We start from the raw sequence: 19,248 nt of genomic DNA on the forward strand, positions 1-19,248 counted from the left end.
GCCTGCAGGAGCTGAGGAAAGAAAGCTCCAGAGCAGTTTAATTGAGGATGAGATAAGAAAAGGGTTTAATTTGTGCCTAGGCACAAAGATTACATGACGCGCCCCGGCCGTGTACAGGTGTTACGATTTATAATATTGTCTGCCCAATCCCAAGTGTTTCCACCCCATAACTTTTACCCTGGGCCACCCCCATCCCACCCCCTTGCAATTGGGGCTGGGGGATTTTCAAGACCACTTCTTCATCATCTTCATCTTCTTCAGAGCACAAAGGGTACACGGTCACCCAGTTTCTTGACTGTACTTTTGCAGTTCAGGCCAAGGCACAAGTGTTCTTAAACAAAAGGGCCTGCTCTTAAAGTGAGACTAAACATTTTCTACTGGAATTCAGGGGATATTGATATGGGAGCATGGAATGGGTTATGTAGGGGTTGAGGAATGTGTAAACTACCGTGCTAAAGGGTAAAGGAATAAGGGCTGCTGCTTCTAAAATCTACTTCTACTATATAACTACTTATAAAGCTTATAAAAATTAGAAAAACCAAAAAACTAGAAGAATCTTAAGGCATCACTGTGTCTCCAAACGTGAATTTCCTCTTCTTCCCAGAAATGGAAGTATTTAGGAAGAGGCTGGATGTGGTGCCATGGTCTAGTAGACGAGGTGGTGTTGGGTCAAAGGTTGGACTCAGTGATCTCAGAGGTCTTCTCCAACCTGGTTCATTCTGTGGTTCTGTATAATCTAGACTGTGATTATCACACACACTCATTCTTCATCACACTGGTAGAAATTTTTTTGCAAAGGAGCTCCTGGGCTTGCAGTCTGAGGTTGGATCATAGAGAGACACAAAGAAGTGGTGGCACAGCTCTTCCCATACACTGGGTTTTGCATATGTTGGGAAGAGAAGTGTTTGCCAGCTCAGCTCTTTGGAAAGAATAATTTGCAGTGTGGAGCAAGTGATTGATTAGAGCTCGTGCAGTTCAGAACGTGGGACTGCAGGGATCAGATGTGGAAAATATTTTCAGGCTGAAGGACATGAGTTGAGCTGATGTGACTCTGTCTGAAGGCATTTTCCCTTGCTTTGTTTATGGGCTCAAATCTCCCAGCACAGGTCAGCTGTGGAGGGTGAATTATGTTGATGGTTTCTTTTTGCTGTGGTGCCTTTGGACAGAGATGTCTTTAAAGCCACTAATTATTGCAGTTGGAGTATGGGTAAATATGATCCAGGGTGAAATGTCATCATTTTTTCCTCAGCAACGTCAGGATCAGTCTTTTTTAATTTTGTCTGGTCTTCAGTCTTTGGGAAACAGTGATGCTACTGCATTTAGGAAGTTTAGTCAAATGGTCACAGAATTTATTTTAGATTTTTTCAGAAAGACTGTGATATTTTCATTACAAACATGCCTAAGGAAACTTTTTTTTTTTAAAGTGTGTTTTGTGCTTTTGCAACTCTGAAGAAGCACAATCTATTCTTCTCTGGTTTCTTAGGGACTGGGAATGTTAGCACATTTCAGCCCTCATTACTTCCAATCACTTTGCTAATATTTGTATCCTTCCCCACAAAATTTGTATGAATTTATTTTTTTTTTTAGTACAAAGGAATTTTTCACCTGTCATAGAAATTCAGCCACCATAATCTTCTCTGGGTCTCCTTTATCCTTCCAAAGAGGAATCAGCAAATTTTTGGGAAAATAATAATCAGAGGGGAACAGCCGAAATCCCACATTTTCATAGCTGTTCCTGTTGAGGACAGACCTTGCAAATTCTTTTTTTTCCCAGTAGCTTCATGTCTGAAGTCTTGGACTGAGCATGAACTCTTAGAGGAGACCATCCATCCCATATTGCCTTGAACCATTGTCAGTTCTGTCATTGTGTGAGGACAGGCACGTGCTGGGGAACTCCTGACAGCACAGTCCCAGTGCTGATTATTTTATTTACAGATTTCTCTTGTTCATTTCTGGTTTTAAACTTCTTCCCAAATCTTGTTTGATTTGCTTGGTGTATTACGTGAAAGCTGTGATGGAAGAAGTGGTGGAGCAGGAAGGGGAATGGTACACCTGGGATGGGTTGCAGCCTGTGTTTGGAGGCATGAATGTCTCAGGGAGGCCATCTGTCAGCCAAAATTAACCTTAGGCACAGAGAGCCATTTGAACCTTCCCTCAGGGCGTGAAGCCCTGGGCTCGTGCTACAACTGAGCTGGGACTGTCTCAGGCAGAGTATTCAAAACCAGCCTCTTCTGCCTTGAGTTAGCTTTTGGGAATACAGCCAAAGGGCTCCTGCTGCCCACAGAGGGCAGGAATTCTCCCCCAGCAGATTTAGAGACTCCTCACCTTTCCTCTTCACGTCCTCTGTCCCTTTCCAGTGAACAGACCTTAGGATCTTTCCTGTGAGAATCACTGGAAAGCCAGGTTTGCATCTGCAAAATGGTATGTTAAGAAAAAAGGAGAAATACTGTCCCTCACCTTCCCCTAAAACAAGCTGGGGCAAAGTGTGCACTGCACCTTCTCCCCCTCCCAGAACGGTCTGCTCAGCACTTCCACCCACATCTGACTCACATGGAGGAGGAAAGGCAACCCCCCCCACAATGGCCAGCTTAATACTTTAGGATTTTACTTGTTCCTTTGCTATAAGTCCAAAATTTTTTATTCTGTGGGCTTTTTGTTTTGTTTTGTTTTCATTTTTCTGCAGAATTAGTGCTCCTTTTGATTGAACTGTGCTTCACAGACGTACAGCACGAAGGCCTGTGCAGTTTCTGGGCTCATTTACACATTGCCTGCCGTGGTTGGAAGGCAATAAAGTTTTCAGCTTGTTCTTTTTCATCTCAGGGAGCCTCACAAACATTCATTAACATGGCCCCACAGAGGTCAGGAGCACAGTCCCACCCCTCTGTGCTTAGGGAGACTGAGGTCAGGGGACCCTTTTGAGGGGAAAGAATAGCATCAGAAATGAAATGCCATTGTCACAGGCTCTGAATATTGTCCCACAAGCTCACAAAGGATGGCTGGGATCCAAATGTGCCACCTCTGTCACACTCCATCCCCAGGCAGCAATAACAGACAGGGCTAATCCCTTCTGGAGTTCCTCGAGGCCACTGCAGCAGAAAGGGAGATCATTTGCTTCCAGCTGTTTTCTTTCCAATTATTAATATTTCTGATAGTAGTAGTAGTAGTAGTAATAGTAGAATTAATATTATTTGCTGAGTCTCAAAATATAAATAATTGATTTGGGTAATCTCTGCTCTTGTGACACTTCTTTAATGAAATGTCTTCATTGGGAGCAAAAGAATCCCATTATGAGCCGCTCATTCATTGCAGTGAGATAACAAGGAGAGGGATATGTGATTTGTATAATCTGGTTAAATGGCTCAGATTGCCTTGCCAGAGCCTCCTGGGCATAATATTCCTTTGAATAAAAGTTGATTGAATTTTTTTTTTTTTTAACTAATCTTGTTCTTTTGTTAGAGCCACAAGCAACCTGCTGCCTTTATTGTGACCCAGCACCCTCTGCCCAACACCATCGCAGACTTCTGGAGGCTGGTGTTTGATTACAACTGCTCCTCTGTGGTGATGCTGAATGAGATGGATGCAGCACAGGTGGGTGATTCTTCATCATGTCCATCATGTAACTCCCTTCTCAAATCCAGGTGGTTGTCAGAGAGTTTCTGCTGCCATTTTCTGGTGCCCTGTCTCCCCACCCCAATAAAGGAGGGGGAGCTGGAAAGTAATAGGTGATGTTTTGGGGTGTAATGAAGAGTAAGTCCACATGCCTGGCTCCTTCTAAGGCAGCTGATTGTTACTGCATTTAACAAGGATCACAGAATCATAGAAGGGTTTGGGTTGGAAGGGACCTTAAAGACCATCTCATCCCACCCCCTGCCATGGGCAGGGACACCTCCCACTAGCCCAGGTTGCTCCAAGCCCCGTCCAACCTGGCCTTGGACACTTCCAGGGATCCAGGGGCAGCCACAGCTTCTCTGGGCAACCTGTGCCAGGGCCTCCCCACCCTCACAGGGCACGATTTCTTCCTAATATCTAACCTAAACCTACTCTTTATCAGCTTGAAGCCATTCCTCCTTGTCCTATCACTCCATAGCCTTCTGAAAAGTCTCTCTCCAGCATTCTTGTAAGCTCCTTTTGCATACTTAAAGGCTGCTATAAGGTCTCCCTAAAGCCTTGTCTTCTCCAAACTCAAAGATATATAAATATATATTAGATAAACACTTTCATATACATGTATAAAAAGTTTCATATATATAAAAGTATATTAAAAATTTATATATTTAAAAGTATAAGAAAGTTTTATGTAAGTATTTTATATATTACATAAATACTTTGTGGGTTTGGGCTGAAATTTTCCTCCCAAACTCACTTCCTTCCCTTTTCTGTTCCCTTTCATATTTTTGTCTGTCTTTGGTTCAGAAAAATGTTCCCTGCCACATTCCCAGTGTGCTTCATGCTTGCCCATTCCCATGGCATTTCCAGGAGAATGAACCCAAGAGAGCTGAAATAATTTGAAGGATCCTTCCCCTGAGATTTCCAGTGCAATTCTGTAATACTGAGAAGTGTGTTTTGCACAGGTTCTCCAGAAGATCACAGTGCTTTGTATTTTTATTTTTTCCTTTTAATTCCATGCTTAAGTTGGTTTTTGGCTGCTAAGCACACCATCATTTTCAGGATTGGAGCCTGCTGGGGAGGAGCCGCTGCCATTCCTCCTGTGCTGGTGTCTCCAGCCACCTTGCCAGTGAGTGGCAGAAGATAACAGCTTTCAGAAAGGCATAATCATGCAATTTGTGTGAAGAGTACATTTGGCATGGCTAATTCACCCATTACAGCACTTGTTACAGGAGAGGAGAGGAACCCTCAAGTAGCTGGCACTTCATGGATTAATTTTTGATTTGTCTCTTCTCTGTCTTACCACACTTGAAGGCAGCAAAATTATTGGTCTCTTTTTTTTGATGGTGGTGGAGAAACCAATCCCCCCATTCCTGGAGGGGATCTCCCATCGGAGTGGGTGCTGTGGGATTCCATTCCCAGCCACGGGGAGAGCTCTGCTCAGCAGTGGGTTCTCTTGGTGACCTCCAGAGTCCTACCACCCTGTGATCTACCACCCTGTGATCTACCACCTTGAGATCCTCTGCATTTACTGCCTCCTCTCCAGTCTACCCTCCTTGATTCTGCATCTTGGCATTGAATCCAGAGGCAAATTTCATCTTTTTCTTTTTTTCCCTGACACTTCAAAGGAAAACACAGCTTTTTCTGGAAATGACACGCTTTCTCAGACTGGTTTCTTGGAAAACACAAACCTATCAGCCTCAGCCAGTGCTGTTCCTGTGACTATCTTTCTGCACAAGGCTTTTTCTTGCTTTGTTTTTTGCTAGCAAAGTTTTGTTTTTCTGATGTACCCTGTAGGCACAGAAAGGGGGATTTGGCAGTGCAGAAAAGTCACTTTGACAGTTCCTGTGGCACAGGGTCAGCAGCTGGAGACTGCAGCCAGTGCTGGAACACCCAGGTGGCACTGGTGGGAGTTAAGGATGACTTTAAAGTTTGTATTTTATGAGCTATCAGGGCAAGGTGTGACAGTTTGATGTCATGGAATCATTTAAGGTGGAAAAGACCTCTGAGACCATTGAGTCCAACTGTTCCCCCAGCACTGCCAAGGCCACCACTAAACCATGTCCCCAAGGGCCACATCTACACAGCTTTTAAATCTCTCCAGGGATGGGGACTCTATCACTGCCCTGGGCAGCCTGTTCCAATGTTTAAACACCCTTTCTGTGAAGAAATGTTCCCAATATCCAATCTAACCCTCCCCTGGCACACCTTGAGGCCGTTCCCTCTCCTCCTGTCCCTTGTTCCCTGGGAGCAGAGCCTGACCCCTCCAGCTCCCCCCTCCTGTCAGGGAGTTGCAGAGCCAGAAGGTCCCCCCTGAGCCTCCTTTTCTCCTGGCTGAACCCCCCCCAGCTCCCTCAGCTGCTCCTGGTGCTCCAGCCCCTTCCCCAGCTCCATTCCCTTCCCTGGACACTCTCCAGCCCCTCAATGTCTTCCATGGGGTGTGGCCATTCACAGACCTGCTCTAGGAAAAGCAGATTTTTAATATTAAGGAAATGTTTAATCTTTTTCTGCTTTCTGCTGCACCTTGAGGTTGTTTCCTGGAGCTCCTGCTCAGCTCACATCTCCTGCCTATTGGACAGATGCTTTGAGAGGAGATCACTAAGCAGCTTGAAAGTCTGAATGAAGAGTAAAGACACCCTTCAAAGGACTTGCTTGTGTGGTCTTGGTTGGCTTGCTTAATCTTGAAAAACTAACAAGGGCAAAGATGCCTAAGATTGTGTGAATATCCCACCCAATTTCAATCCTGTATGATCAAAGGAGTGCAGAATTAATGCAGTAGCATTCACACACTTGACGTTGTTTCTGGCAGTGATTGAACTTGAAAAAGCTCGAGATCAAGTTCAAATGAGCATCTGGGGGTTTCAAAACTTCTGAAAAATTACACTTAAAAATAGAAAGAAAGGAAAACAGAAAGAAACACAATCTCAGCAGAAACTGCTAATGAGATCTCATGCAAAATATTTTTTCCCCATAATCTATTTCCAGATGGATTTTGAATACTTACATTGTAATTTGTGTGCACAGGATCTTTTTTGTCCTTTCAGTTCTGTAATATCAGCACAAGGAAAAGACTTCCAACCTGCTTCACAAACTTCAGAGATTCACCCTGAAACCAGAGCTGCTCTTCTTGCTCTCAGGACAAACTAATTCTCCCTGCCCTGCTCACTGGTAGAGTCACAAAGCTAAAAAGTTCATCTCACAGAAAAAAGAAACTCCAGTTTGTTTGAATTAAGATTAATATTCATGGTGCCTGTACTGTTTCCTCATTAACACCAAACCTCTGTGCTTCTTATTAAATTTATCTACAGACACTAATCTTTTAGTGTTCATTTTAAATCTCTACCCCTACAGAAGCTTCATTTGTCAGCCACCTTTTCTTCACCTTTAGACTCCAGAATTCAATCAGTTCCAAATTGTGTTCATACAAAAATAAAGGGGAAAAAAGTCAAGTTTCTAAAATACACTTTTTTAATATATTCATGGGATGAAAAGTTTTTACAGCTAGAATGAGGTCTCCTGTGAACAAAGACATGTAATACAAGATTGGCGCTGGATTTTGAGCTGGTTGTAAATCAAAGAAAAAAAAAGACTGAATGTGCATTTCCTTGTTAATAATTAAGATGCTTTCTGTTTCTTGTCCTGTTCTCTGCAGCTCTGCATGCAGTACTGGCCAGAGAAGACATCCTGTTGTTATGGCCCCATTCAGGTGGAGTTTGTCTCAGCAGACATTGATGAAGACATCATCAACAGGATATTCCGGATCTGCAACATGGCCAGGGTAAGATCCCTGAAACACCACATTCCCCAATTATTCTCAAAAATGTATTTTGGCAGGAGGAAGAGGCAGAGGTTTAAACTTGTGGTTTAGAGATGCTGAATCTCTCACCTAGGAACGAAATTCCACTGCAGCTGCTTCCTTTAATTAACATTTAATCAGTCTGTATTGCTAAAGGACTCTTGGCTGAAAGTAGAAAGTGGATGATATGAGCTGAAAATCTGTATTTAAATGGTGAGCATTTTTCTGTGTGTATTTGAGAACAATTCATCACTTAGCAGCCAATATAGAAGCATCAGTATTGTAGGAAATAAAGTGAGGTAGTGTCAGCAGCTCTCCATCTGTCAGCTACTCAGCAGCGGCTCTGAAGACAGATGCAATGTTTACTGGCTAGACTGGGATTCCCAATTGCCACTGTCTTTCCTATAAATAAGCAACTGCCATTTCTGTAAGCAACTCTTTGTCTGGATCCCTCAGCCCCAGGACTGCTGAAATGATAGAAACAAAGTTTATCTGTGTACTGGGCCCTGGCAATCCAACTTCAGGGCTGCAGTGCAGGATTTTTCTCTCATTAGTTGTTTTCCCAGATTGATTATGTTTCCTTTGTTGTTCCTTCTTCATTTTTTTCTAGTCAGAAATGGAAGCAGGCTCCACAAATTACATTTCCAAGCAGTTTAACACAGTGGTGTCTATGTGTTCAGAGCCTGTGCAGCAGTTCAACAGTGGCACTGAAGAGGGAATCTCGTGTCCAGCTACACAAATTGATTAATCAGTTAGCTATTAGACATTGTCCTGTATCCCAAGCCAATTCCCTCTGAACCAGGGAGAGCCTTGGAGTAATAAAGGTGGTCAGACTGAGGCTCTGTGACTCTCAGGACAAAGCAGGTCCATGCCATGGCTGGCAGGGTGGGTGCTGTGAACTCACAGCCCTCTGCACCCATCTGTGTTCAGCACCACTGGCCACTGCCAACATCTCTGTGAGGATCCTTTCCCTCCACAGTGCCCAGAGAATTTCTGAGGGCTACCTTTACTTCTTATGGCACAACTTACTTTCAGCATAGGAGAGAGACATTTGGTCTATTTAATCTGTTCATACAGTCTGATGAAACTTTATTCTGGAAACCAAACAAGGGATCCTAGATCCTGCCTGGCTCTGTAATATCTGAAGTCATATTTTTTATCCAGAGTATGGAAAAGTCCTTGTTTCCACAGTGTGTCAGGTACCCAGGGTGAAGGATGTTAACAGTGGTGATAGGAGCTCCAGAGGGGAAGATGACAGAAGCACAGAAACACAGAATTTACTAGGCTGGAAAAGACCTCAGAGATCATGGAGACAACCTTTGACCCAACACCACTTTGTCACCCAGACCATGGCACTGATGCCTCATCCAGTTTGTTCTTAAACACCTCCAGGGATGGTGACCCCATTACCTCCCTGGGCAGCCCATTCCAATGTCTGATCACTCCCTCTGTAAAGAATTTCTTCCTAATGTCCAGCCTAAACCTCCCCTGGTGCAGCTCAAGGCTGTACCCTCTTGTCCTACTGCTGGTTCCTGGAAGAAGAGACTGACCCCCACCTGGATACACCCTCCAGTCAGGGAGTTGTAGAGAGTGAGGAGGTCTCCCCTGAGCCTACTCTTCTCCAGACTGAACAACCCCAGCTCCCTCAGCCTCTCCTCACACCACTTGTGCTCCAGTCCCTTCCCCAGCCTTGCTGCCTTTCTCTGGACACACTCCAGCCCCTCAACATCCTTCCTAAACTGAGGGGCCCAGACCTGGACACAGCACTGGAGGCCATGTAACCAGTGCTCCCTGCTTTACCCTGTCCCTGTTCCTCCTGCCCCGCTGCACTGAGTGTGTGCCACTCACGTGCCCTTTGTTGCAGCCCCAGGACGGCTATCGCATCGTGCAGCACCTGCAGTACATCGGCTGGCCGGCCTACAGGGACACCCCTCCCTCCAAACGCTCCCTGCTCAAGGTGGTCCGGAGGCTGGAGAAGTGGCAGGAGCAGTACGATGGCAGGGATGGCCGGACTGTTGTCCACTGCCTGTAAGTAGGACTGGAAAGTGCCTGTAACCTTCACACGGTGCTCTCTGAAGAGCGGTGCTCTCCAGACCCCGATCGTGGGGCTGGAGTTTTGGTGGTGTGCCAGGCCTCAGCTCGGGAGAGCAAAGTGCAATTACGTTTGTAATGCACTTCAGGTTGAATATTGTGCTGCTGGTTGTGGTGAGGAGTAGCTCAGAAAGCTCTGCTAGGTCCTGTTGTGTGGGTGGGTCTCTGACTGGAGCCCAGGCAGACCTGAAGCAGCACTGCCGTGTGCCCAGCTCTGCCCACAGAGCTGCTCTGAGCACTGAGGAGCAGCACTGCAGTCCCTGGGCTTCCCTGTCCACCACTGCCAGGAATCTCTTAGCCCTTCCATCCCTGTCTCCTGCCCTGAAGGTCTCCACTTTCATAGAATCATGGAATGGTTTGGGTTGAAAAGCACAGCAAAGACCACATCACTCCACCCCCTGTCATGGGCAGGGACACCTTCCACTGGTCCAGGTTGCTCCAAGCCCCATCCAACCTGGCCTGGGACACTTCCAGGGATGGGGCAGCCACAGCTTGTCTGGGCAACCTGTGCCAGGGCCTCCCCACCCTCACAGGGAAGAATTCCTTTCCCAATATGCCCTCTGGCAGTGGGAAGCCATTCCCCCTTGTCCTGTCACTTCATGCCCTTGTCCAAAGTCCCTCTCCAGCTCTCCTGGAGCCCCTTTAGGCACACAAAACCCCTTGAATGTCCATGACCAGTTACAGACTTCCTTAGTGTCCCTGGGGGAGTTGTTCTCTCTGTCCCTCAGCCCTACCAGCTTCCCCTTCCCCTCTCTTCTGTGCCCCCAGGAACGGAGGGGGACGCAGCGGCACCTTCTGTGCCATCTGCAGCGTGTGTGAGATGATCCAACAGCAGAACATCATCGATGTGTTCCACATAGTGAAAACACTACGGAATAACAAATCCAACATGGTGGAGTCACTGGTAAGCTTTTTTTTTTCCTGTGTGTTTCCCCTCCCAGCATGTTCCAGGGCCTTTAGGATAGGTAGAAAATTGTCGTGGCTTCGTTCAGGGCGAATCAAAGTGAATGAGAACATGAAGCCATCAGAATTATAATGGCTTCTGGTTTAGCATGTGCAGTGAGTCCTCCTGCTTCTCTCTTTGAGCAGAAAGGGTGCCCTGGCAAAATGATGAACACTGCCTCCCGTGCCCAGCTGGCTCCAGGAGGTCAGACACCAAGGAGCTGGCACAGTGGCTGTGAGAAGGGGTGGGATCTGTCCTCCTGTCCATGCACACAGCCTGTGGTGCTGAATGCTGTGACATGTCTTCAAACCAGGGAGGGAGAGCAGCCCAAACCCCAGGCCTTGCTCCCTGCAGCCCAGGAGATTAAACTGTCCTGAATTCAATCATCTCCATCGATCACGCCGAGTTCGTGCCTCAAAAGCAGCGTGTGGAGGTGAATAATGAATAGTCCATACTGGGGCTGTCTCTGTGAGTGCTTCTCTCTTCCATTGATGATACCATCTCCTAGCAGTGCTTGTTCAGGATCACATAAAAAGGCAATCAATGTTTGCCTGGTCCTGCCAAAGGGAATAAGAAAGGGAGAGGAGGTATTTTTGCTGGTAGAACAAGGCTCTGAAGAATTCACCCATATCCTAATGCCATTTCTTTCTGTTCTCTCTTGCAGGAACAGTATAAATTTGTATATGAGGTTGCACTGGAATACTTGAGTTCCTTTTAGCCCAGAGGAGGGAGGGGACCCTCGGATGTGCCAGACCCCAATCTCTGGCAGGCGCTTCTCCCCTCTCCCACACTGGAAGGCAGTAACAAGTGTGGGAAGGAAAACCTCTCCTTCCTGGAGCAAGAGACTGAGGTTGCACAGACCTCGCTGGAAGGAGGAGACAATGCCTGTGTGTGCTGCTGCCTGCTTTCTATTGGAACATCTACTGCTTCTTAAATAACCTACTGTAAAAATTAGCAAAATGGGAGACAGGCTGAAAGACTGGACTTTCTAATCCCCTCTGACTTCTTCTCTCCTCTTTTGGATTGTATTTTTGCTCTGCTTGCTGCAGAGTGGGGAAGGAATGAAACCCTTAGGAAATTCTCTTTTAAATGTCTCCTTTTTAATTTATAATTTTGTTCTCGAATCCCAGTCTTTTCATTTTTTAATTTTGTGCAGCAGTCATTTGGGAAAAATGAGATAGCCATAGGGGATACATGAAATATTTCATTACGGTTTGTCTACCTTATCTCTTTCCTTTTTTATTTGTTTTTCCAAATGAAAAGGCCAACACAGAAGAAAAACAACGCTGGAATTCTCTTCCCACACGTAGTTCCCTTTAAGCATGAAAATAGACGGTGGAGATGAGCAGCTGTTCGTGGATTCACTGCCTCCACACAAACGTTTCCTCCCAGTTTCTGCTCCACTCCCAGGGCTGTGCATGAACCGGTTCCACCTCTCTGCTCTGTGTTCCCTTGGGTGCTGGTGAAGCAATGCCACTGATGAGTTTCCCAGCCACTTGAACCTTAAGGTTAAATATTTGCATCAAACAGATTGCAGTTTGTCTTGCAACTTTGGTAACTTTGTTACCACATTTTTCGAGTATTTGCTGGGGTGCAGTGTGTCTTTGAAAAAAAACAAACAGGGTATAAAGTAGGTATTCTTGCTCATATACTATGTATTACTGTTTTTTATTTATTATTTGTATTGCTGTAGAACTTAGGACCCCTAGTCACGACAGGACCCTGCTGAACTAGGCACTGTGCAAACAGAGAGCAAAGAAGGTTCCTGCTCCAGAGTTTAAAAGCTGAAGGTTCTTAAAATTGGGTTTTGGCAAGATTTCCTCGCTTTTTCCAGGCCCTACAAGCTTTAAAATGGGAACCCGTTGGAGCTGCAGGAAAGGTGATGTACATACACAGAAACCTGTTCTGACACATGTAAGGAGAAGTGTTAGCCCAGCACAGCAACTTCTCTTCTTAAGCAAAACAGCTTTTGTTTCATCCTGCAAAAAATGCCTGTGCAACTCTCCTGCTCCCAAACAAACACCAGATGTGTTTTGCCATGGCTCTGGATCTCGCTCTGATTTCGTAGCAGCTAAGAAATTGCTTTTCTGAAAGAGTGTGTTTAAGTAGTTAATCACTAAGGTCTGCAGGGTAATTTTGGAGAAAAAAAAATAATTGAAAGAACAAGGCCTTACTATAATTAGTATTTGAATTTAGCCATTTATTTATCTGGAGGGTGCTGGATATGAGGTTGCTCTCTGTGTAAATTAGATTCTGGGATGTAGGTTTCTTTAAACTCAGACTTTCTAAAAGATAGATTGAAGGGAAGAGTTTAAAGAAATTCCACTTTCTTACCACCCTGTATTTTCCACCCTCAGGTAAATTCTCAGAGGCTGTGCTGGGAGCTCTGTGCTCTCAATGTGTGACAAGTTCAACACATTTTGCTACTTCTGTCTGTAAGTTCAAAAGGCTTCACTTCATGATCATTATTTCTTCAATAGACAAACTGCCTTGGCAGTGAGGGATGAAAATGAGAGCTGACCAAAGCAGCTCTCAGCTCACACAGGTACCTCACCACAGAGTTTCCATCCACCAGGAGCTGCACCAGTCCAGGGAAGGGTGCTTGGAACTGCAATAATCCTCTTCCTGATAAGCAGATGAAGGGGTCTGTGGGATACTGAACCTCCTAGCCTGGATTCTTTCTAAGGAGCTTTGGATTCTTGGCTTTAATGTCATGAACCTCATCCTCCCTGATGTGCTGTAAAGTGTTGGTGAGAACTCCCTCACAGGAGCCTCTGCTCTGCTTCTAGTTGGTCCTTTCTGTTGCCTGCAGGAAATCATGAAATCCCCTTTAGTTCCAAATGGGGCTGGAGGTGGGTGTCTGGCATCTCCTGAGACAGGCTACTAGTTTGAATTGTTGGGGTTTTTTTCCTTATGCAACTAAGCAACACAAACAATTCTGCAGGGAAAAAAGAATAGAAGGCAAAGCAAAGCTCTGAGATAAAAATGGCCTTATATTGGTGTTTGCATTACAGGTGGCTGGATGGAACAGTGTAGGTCAGGAGTTGGGAGCTATTAGTAAAGATGAGGGAATTCTGATCCCAGAATGGGATTTTTGAGCAACTGCCCACGTAGGAAGAAGCTACAAGTCAGCAAAGTGTTTGTGACTCTGCTGACTCCAGAAAGCCAGAGGGAATCAGTCCCTGTGGATACTATGGAAATACTAATTAGCATTTAGCATTCTGTTAATTTTACATGGAAACTAGCACAGGGATGGGTCTCCTTCATGATATAAGAGGGGGAAAGACTGGTGGAAGCACTGAGAGTGACAACCAGGATAAAAGGAACAGAATGGTAAAGAAATAGGATGAGATGTGAAGTATAGGACCTAATTCAGGCTTAACAGTAGCAGGAAGGAAAGTGGATTAAAAAAAGGGAATTAAGCCTGCAGGAGGGATGTGTGCATGGAGAGAAGGAGCTGTGGGATGAGCAGAGCAGAACAGCACTTGCAGTGGAGTTGTTTAAGGTCCTGAGGTAGGATTGACTGTGTTTTATGGTATGAAAAATGCTGCTAAAGGATTTTAAGTCCCTGGATCAGGCTGCTCCACGGCAAGTCAGGTGCGCTTTTGGCCCTCTGCAAACGCCAGGTGATGTTGACATGAAGTGCAGGGGAAGATGTTAAAGCTAAATTTTACATTTTGTAGGAGTTAAATGCAAGTGTTGGTTGCCACAGCCCAGCTGTTAATCACAGCTTGTTCTGTGGCCCCTCAGCTGCGTGTCTGAACCCTCATGTCCATGTGTGGGAGGGTGCTCAGTGGACACTGAAGGTTTTGTTGCCAAACTGATAAAAATTCCTGCAGTTATGGTGCTTTTGGGGGACCAACCCAGCTCCAGTGTGTGTTGTCTCTGGGATATTCCTGCTGTTCCTTGCTGCACACAGTGCATATATGCTGAGTGTGAATTAATGATGAAGGGAATTGTGTGGAAAGAGAGGACGAGCTGGCTTTAAATAACTTTATTACCTTGAAGTTGTTTAAACCCTAGAGAGCAGCCCATGGCAGAGCAGGTAATGTGTTTGAAGCATGATTATGGGTGATGGGTTTGTTTTTGTGGGGAAGGAGAGAAATTATTAAATGAGATGAGATGAGATAAAGGAGGTTTTCTCGCTCCTGGAAAGATTAATAGTCAGGGTGAGCTTTCCAGCCTAAGCATCCCCTGCTGTGGATGGAAAGCGATAATGTGCAGTAGAAAAGGTGAATTCCTTCAAGTGATTGAATTTTAAGCTGGAAAAATATCATATTGCCCATTCAAATATCCACATTTGAATGGACATAATGAACATAAACTTATTCAGTCATCCTTCAGGAGTGAGGGAGCAGTTTATGATAGCACAGGACTGGTGTAAGGTTTGGTCTGAAATACAAGATACTAGAAACAGGGAAAGAAGCGTGGGTCAGGTGTGACTATGTCATACAGAGAGTAACTAACATCTGAAATTAGTATGGGATGTAACTGAAACAGTGAATTCCAGAGCTATCTAAGCTGGCTGCTGGAGAAGAAAGAGTTTTCTAGATGGGAGATAGACCAAAACCCCTAAAAGATACAGTAGGCCTTAAGAATCTTTTCTTTTTTTAGTTTTATGTTTGCTTGGTGGGGGGGTTTGGGTCTGTATCTTTTTTTAAATTAAGATCTGTGCAGGACCGATGTCCTATGGTGGCTCTTTTGGTTTGGTTTGGGTTTTTTTTCTTCTTTGAAGGTAAGGTAAAAGGTGTTTGAGCTGCTGTAAATAGACTTGAGGTACTTGTTTATTAATGTAAAGAAAAGAGAGAATACAGTGGCTGTGTGGAGGTACCTGAATCAGGACCTCTGATGGCAAGCAGGCAGATGGGGATGTGGTGGGTTGTGTATGTTTGCAAGTTGGAATAACCTGTGTTCTCTGAGCAGGGAAGTTCCTTTCCTGGGCTATGATTAGTAGGAAGCCCTTTAATTTGGTATTCTTCAGCAAGGTTGCACAGAGTTATGTCTGCTTTTGCCATGCAACAGTGGGTCCCTCTTAATTTATTCACATTTTAGCCATTTTTGTGAGGTGTGACTTTGTGTGGCCTTTACCCCCGAGATAACCTGCAGTTTCCATCCCCTTGTCTTGTCCACCTGCACACACATCTGAAGAATGTCCAGAGAACTCCTGAAAGGCAGACAGAGATTTTGGGAGATGCCTCAAATCATTCTGGTCCATGTAACTCCACAGAGCAGAGGAAGGAACCCCAAAGAACAGCTGTTCCCTGCAGCAGCCTGTATTTGTGTGTCAGTAGTTTCCAACCTTTTATGGAAAAAAAAAGTCCAGTGGCAACATAGACCCCACAGTTGTAGATTTGAGCCTCTAGATGCTAGACTGGCTTTTCCATTTACTTTTCACAGGCCCTTTAGCAGCAGTTTGTGGGGTTTCCTTTGGGAATCTTAAGGCAGAGATTGCTGGGCACTGCTCTTGTTGTGCTGTAGAGTCAGAGAAGGAGAGAGGCTCCTGCAGCAGGTGGTTCAGAAGACACTTAAACTAGTTGCCATCTGGGAGAGGAGGAAAGAAGGAGAAATCTCCTTTGGGAGAAACCCATCTTTGGAGGAGAAGGAAGATTAAATGGATCCTGAAACAGGGAGGAATTTGCACCTTGCTCTCTCTCTCAGTCTTGCACAGCTGCTCTTTATCTTTCTTACACTTCCGAGTTCCTGCCAAGATCATAAAAAAACAGGTAATGCCACATTCCGTGCTGTGGGGATGGAGCACTCAGAGTGTGACAGAGAGAATAAATCCTGAGGGACAGAGATAAAAGGAGATTCACTTGAGAGAGGAATCTTCAAATACGAGGTGCCTCTGCCTGTCACACCTGCAGAATTTTTAGTGAGTCGTCACAGAGCAGTGCACAGTCCTGGCACGGTCCTGGGTGTGCAATGTGGTGGCAAAGTTCCACTTGGAGAACTTCATTGTCCTGTAATAAATGTGAGCAGTCAACTCCACTACGTTGGTGGCACAGTTAATTTTTGTGATCCCTCCAGCCGGTGCAAGGGGCGTCTCAAGAACTTTGGTGTGAAACTGCTGTGTTTTCATTTGAGAGTCTTTCATTTGTCTTAAGTGTAAAAAGAGTCAGTCAGCCCCAGATTTTTAAGAAAATAAAGGGGGGCCATGTGGTTAAAGTGGCAAAAGTGGTTAAAGTGGTTATTCAGCATAACCACGGCCTTTGGGTCAAAAATTCCGTGTACCTGCTGTGTGAGGGTAGAACAAACCACCACAGCTCCCCTGCCCAGACACTGGAGCAGAAACGGGGAAAGCCAGGGAATTAAAGTCAGAGAGACAGACATGAGTAATAAGGATTCTGTTAACCCTCCTGTGCTCCTGTTTATTTAGATTGCAGTCTTCTATAGCCATGCATACATAATATACAATTTAAATGCAAGTGCTCTTTCTTTCCCTGTTCCCAAAAATACCTACAGCTCTTCTTTCCTCCAGGGTGAGCCAACAGCATAGCAAGCAAAGCCCAATTTCTGCAGTTTTTGGCAAGGGCCACTAGGAAAATCCATCATGTATTATCTGCTCATTGACTTGGAAAAGGTATCAGTCATCTCCCCTCATATACATACTTGAAGAATGTACAATTTGCTGAAACTGTCAAGCAGAATCATATGTTTTCATACACCGAGACCAAATCCTGGTGGTACAGAGTGTGATGGAAAGAAAAAAAATTACAAAAACTTGCTGACTTCCAGTGACCTCTAGTCTATAATCTCTATTTGCTGTGTTAAACTATTTTAAAAGTTTCCCTTGTAAAAAATAACCTCAGACTATCCTACAGGTTGATGTTGGATTAGCAGAATTGTGAAAACCTGGCGGCTTTTTCAGTTTGTAAAAACGTGAGAGGTCTAAATTAGTCTTTCCCATCCTCGCCCCAGTGCATGCAGCAGATTTTTCACCACTATTGTGTTTTCAACCTGAGCCTTAAAAAACAAACTAATGCAGCAGACTGAGTGCCAGATGCTGGTATTCCCATAGTGTTTCCTGGGGGCAAAAAAAATTAAAAATAATAATAATAATAAAAAAAAAGAATGAAATGGGAAAAGAACAAACTAAAATGTTGTTTTCTTGGAACTCAATTCAGCCTGAGCTGTTTCTAAGCAGTATAAATGTGAGCAAGTCCATGTCACTCTGTCTGGAGGAAGGATGTGCTTGTTACAAGGTGAAGGTTTGCTCTTGATGTCCCTTTGGGACCGCTCCTGATACTTCATATGTGGGTATCCAGCAGTGTAGTGGTTACTTCAGGGAGGGCACTTTGTCCCAGAAGGAGTGTTTCAGTGGAGATCTGTTCCCCTGAAACAGTTCCCCTGTTGGTGAGACTGTGTGAGACACCTCGGGAGTGGGGAGTGTTGCACTGTGGAGACTGATTTCCTTGTGTGAGTACATCATCTTTCAACAGGGACCTCCAGGAAATCTTATTTGTGCAAAGTTATGGAAAGAAGGGCGTTTTGGGGGGATGGAAGTGGGAGTGGGGCCAGCACTTCACAAGCTTTCCTGAATTTAGGTGCTCTGACAAGACTCCCCGGGACAAAGGCTGGTCAGGTTTTCACGTTGCTGACAGTTGAACCAGAATTCATGTGCTAGACTTCCATGTACCTGGAGCAGAACTGGAATTACCCTCTCATCACCCCTCCAGCCCTTTCTTGCATTGCCAGCACTTAAACACTGTACTTCTATGCCAAAAGTTTGAGCTGCATCCTTAACACATCCTTTAACCCCCCTGACTAACCGCGGGGACAAAATTCACTCCCCTGCTGATTTAACCTCCTCCCTCCCCGCGCCGACACTGTGGAATTCAAAATGTCCCAGCATTTTGTTGCCAGGCTTGTCACCACTTCACACAGCCGTGCTGTGGCTGCCCCTGGATCAGCAGTGTCCCATCCCAGGCCCCTGGATGTGTTCTCCAGCAGGGAGGAGTGCTGCATGAGAGCCAGTCTCTGCTGTTGCGATGCCGCCCCATCTTCCCCCCCTTTGGCCTTTCTGGATTCCTGGTGAAACTCACTTGTACAGTTTGGATGTTTGATAGATAAAGCACGTATGAAAAAAAAAAAGGAAAAAAATATAAATACAAAACTCTCAACACTGTGCATTCAGTGTCTTTCTAGCTTAAAAGAAGGAAGGTAAATAATGTCAAGTCAATGAATATCAGATATATTTTTTGACTGTACATTACAGTGAAGTGTAATCTTTTTTTTACAACTGCGAGTCCATCTTATTTATTCTTGTAAATGTTCCCAGACAATGTTTGTAATATGGGCTGTGTTGCAAATCCATAAAATAAATCTGTGATCTGAGATTAATGTTTTACTAAGAGACTCTTGTACTTGTGCCTTTTCTTTGCAGTCAGAGGAGACAGTGCTGCCAGAAATGATGGGGTGATTGAATGACAAAAAGTAAGACCAGCATCTTGTCACAGTGATGGGCTTTGCACCGTGGTTGTCATTCAGGAGGCAAAGAGAATTCACCAGGCACTTCAGTCTGGCTGCAGCTTTTGGGTCAGTCCCCTCAGAAAGGCTGTGGATGGGAGCTGAGCAGGTTGGAAAATTACAGTCTTAGCAGCATGGGTTAGAGCAAAGCATATTTTTTTGCGACTTTTTTCTTTCTAACAGGTATCCCTATATTGGTATTTCCTTGGTATTCAGTGCTGAATGATGATCACTAATATGGGACTGAGATTTTTCTGGTGTTTTCAATAGATGGACTGTGCTGGTTCAGCTGGGGTAATTTACTTCCCAGTGGCTGGTATGGGATTTTTGCCATGTTTTGGGTGCA

At 44.9% G+C, this 19,248-nt stretch overlaps 1 protein-coding gene across 9 annotated transcripts in view; it reads left to right on the forward strand.

Moving 5' to 3' along the window:
- PTPRT (protein tyrosine phosphatase, receptor type T) overlaps positions 1–18,789 on the forward strand; it is a 281,951-nt gene extending 263,162 nt beyond the window's left edge. For all 9 annotated transcript variants that reach the window (XM_017832332.1, XM_017832340.1, XM_017832341.1 and 6 more), the window contains 5 exons: positions 3,457–3,588; positions 7,259–7,384; positions 9,267–9,430; positions 10,262–10,397; positions 11,101–18,789. In XM_017832332.1, the coding sequence (XP_017687821.1) occupies positions 3,457–3,588; positions 7,259–7,384; positions 9,267–9,430; positions 10,262–10,397; positions 11,101–11,154 (612 nt within the window). In that variant the 3' untranslated portion in view covers positions 11,155–18,789. The remainder of the gene's footprint in view (positions 1–3,456; positions 3,589–7,258; positions 7,385–9,266; positions 9,431–10,261; positions 10,398–11,100) is intronic.
- Positions 18,790–19,248: the final 459 nt, after the last annotated feature.

This window comes from Lepidothrix coronata, unplaced genomic scaffold (genome assembly GCF_001604755.1).
Source record: "Lepidothrix coronata isolate B3197 unplaced genomic scaffold, Lepidothrix_coronata-1.0 Scaffold201, whole genome shotgun sequence".
Lineage (NCBI taxonomy): Eukaryota > Metazoa > Chordata > Aves > Passeriformes > Pipridae > Lepidothrix > Lepidothrix coronata.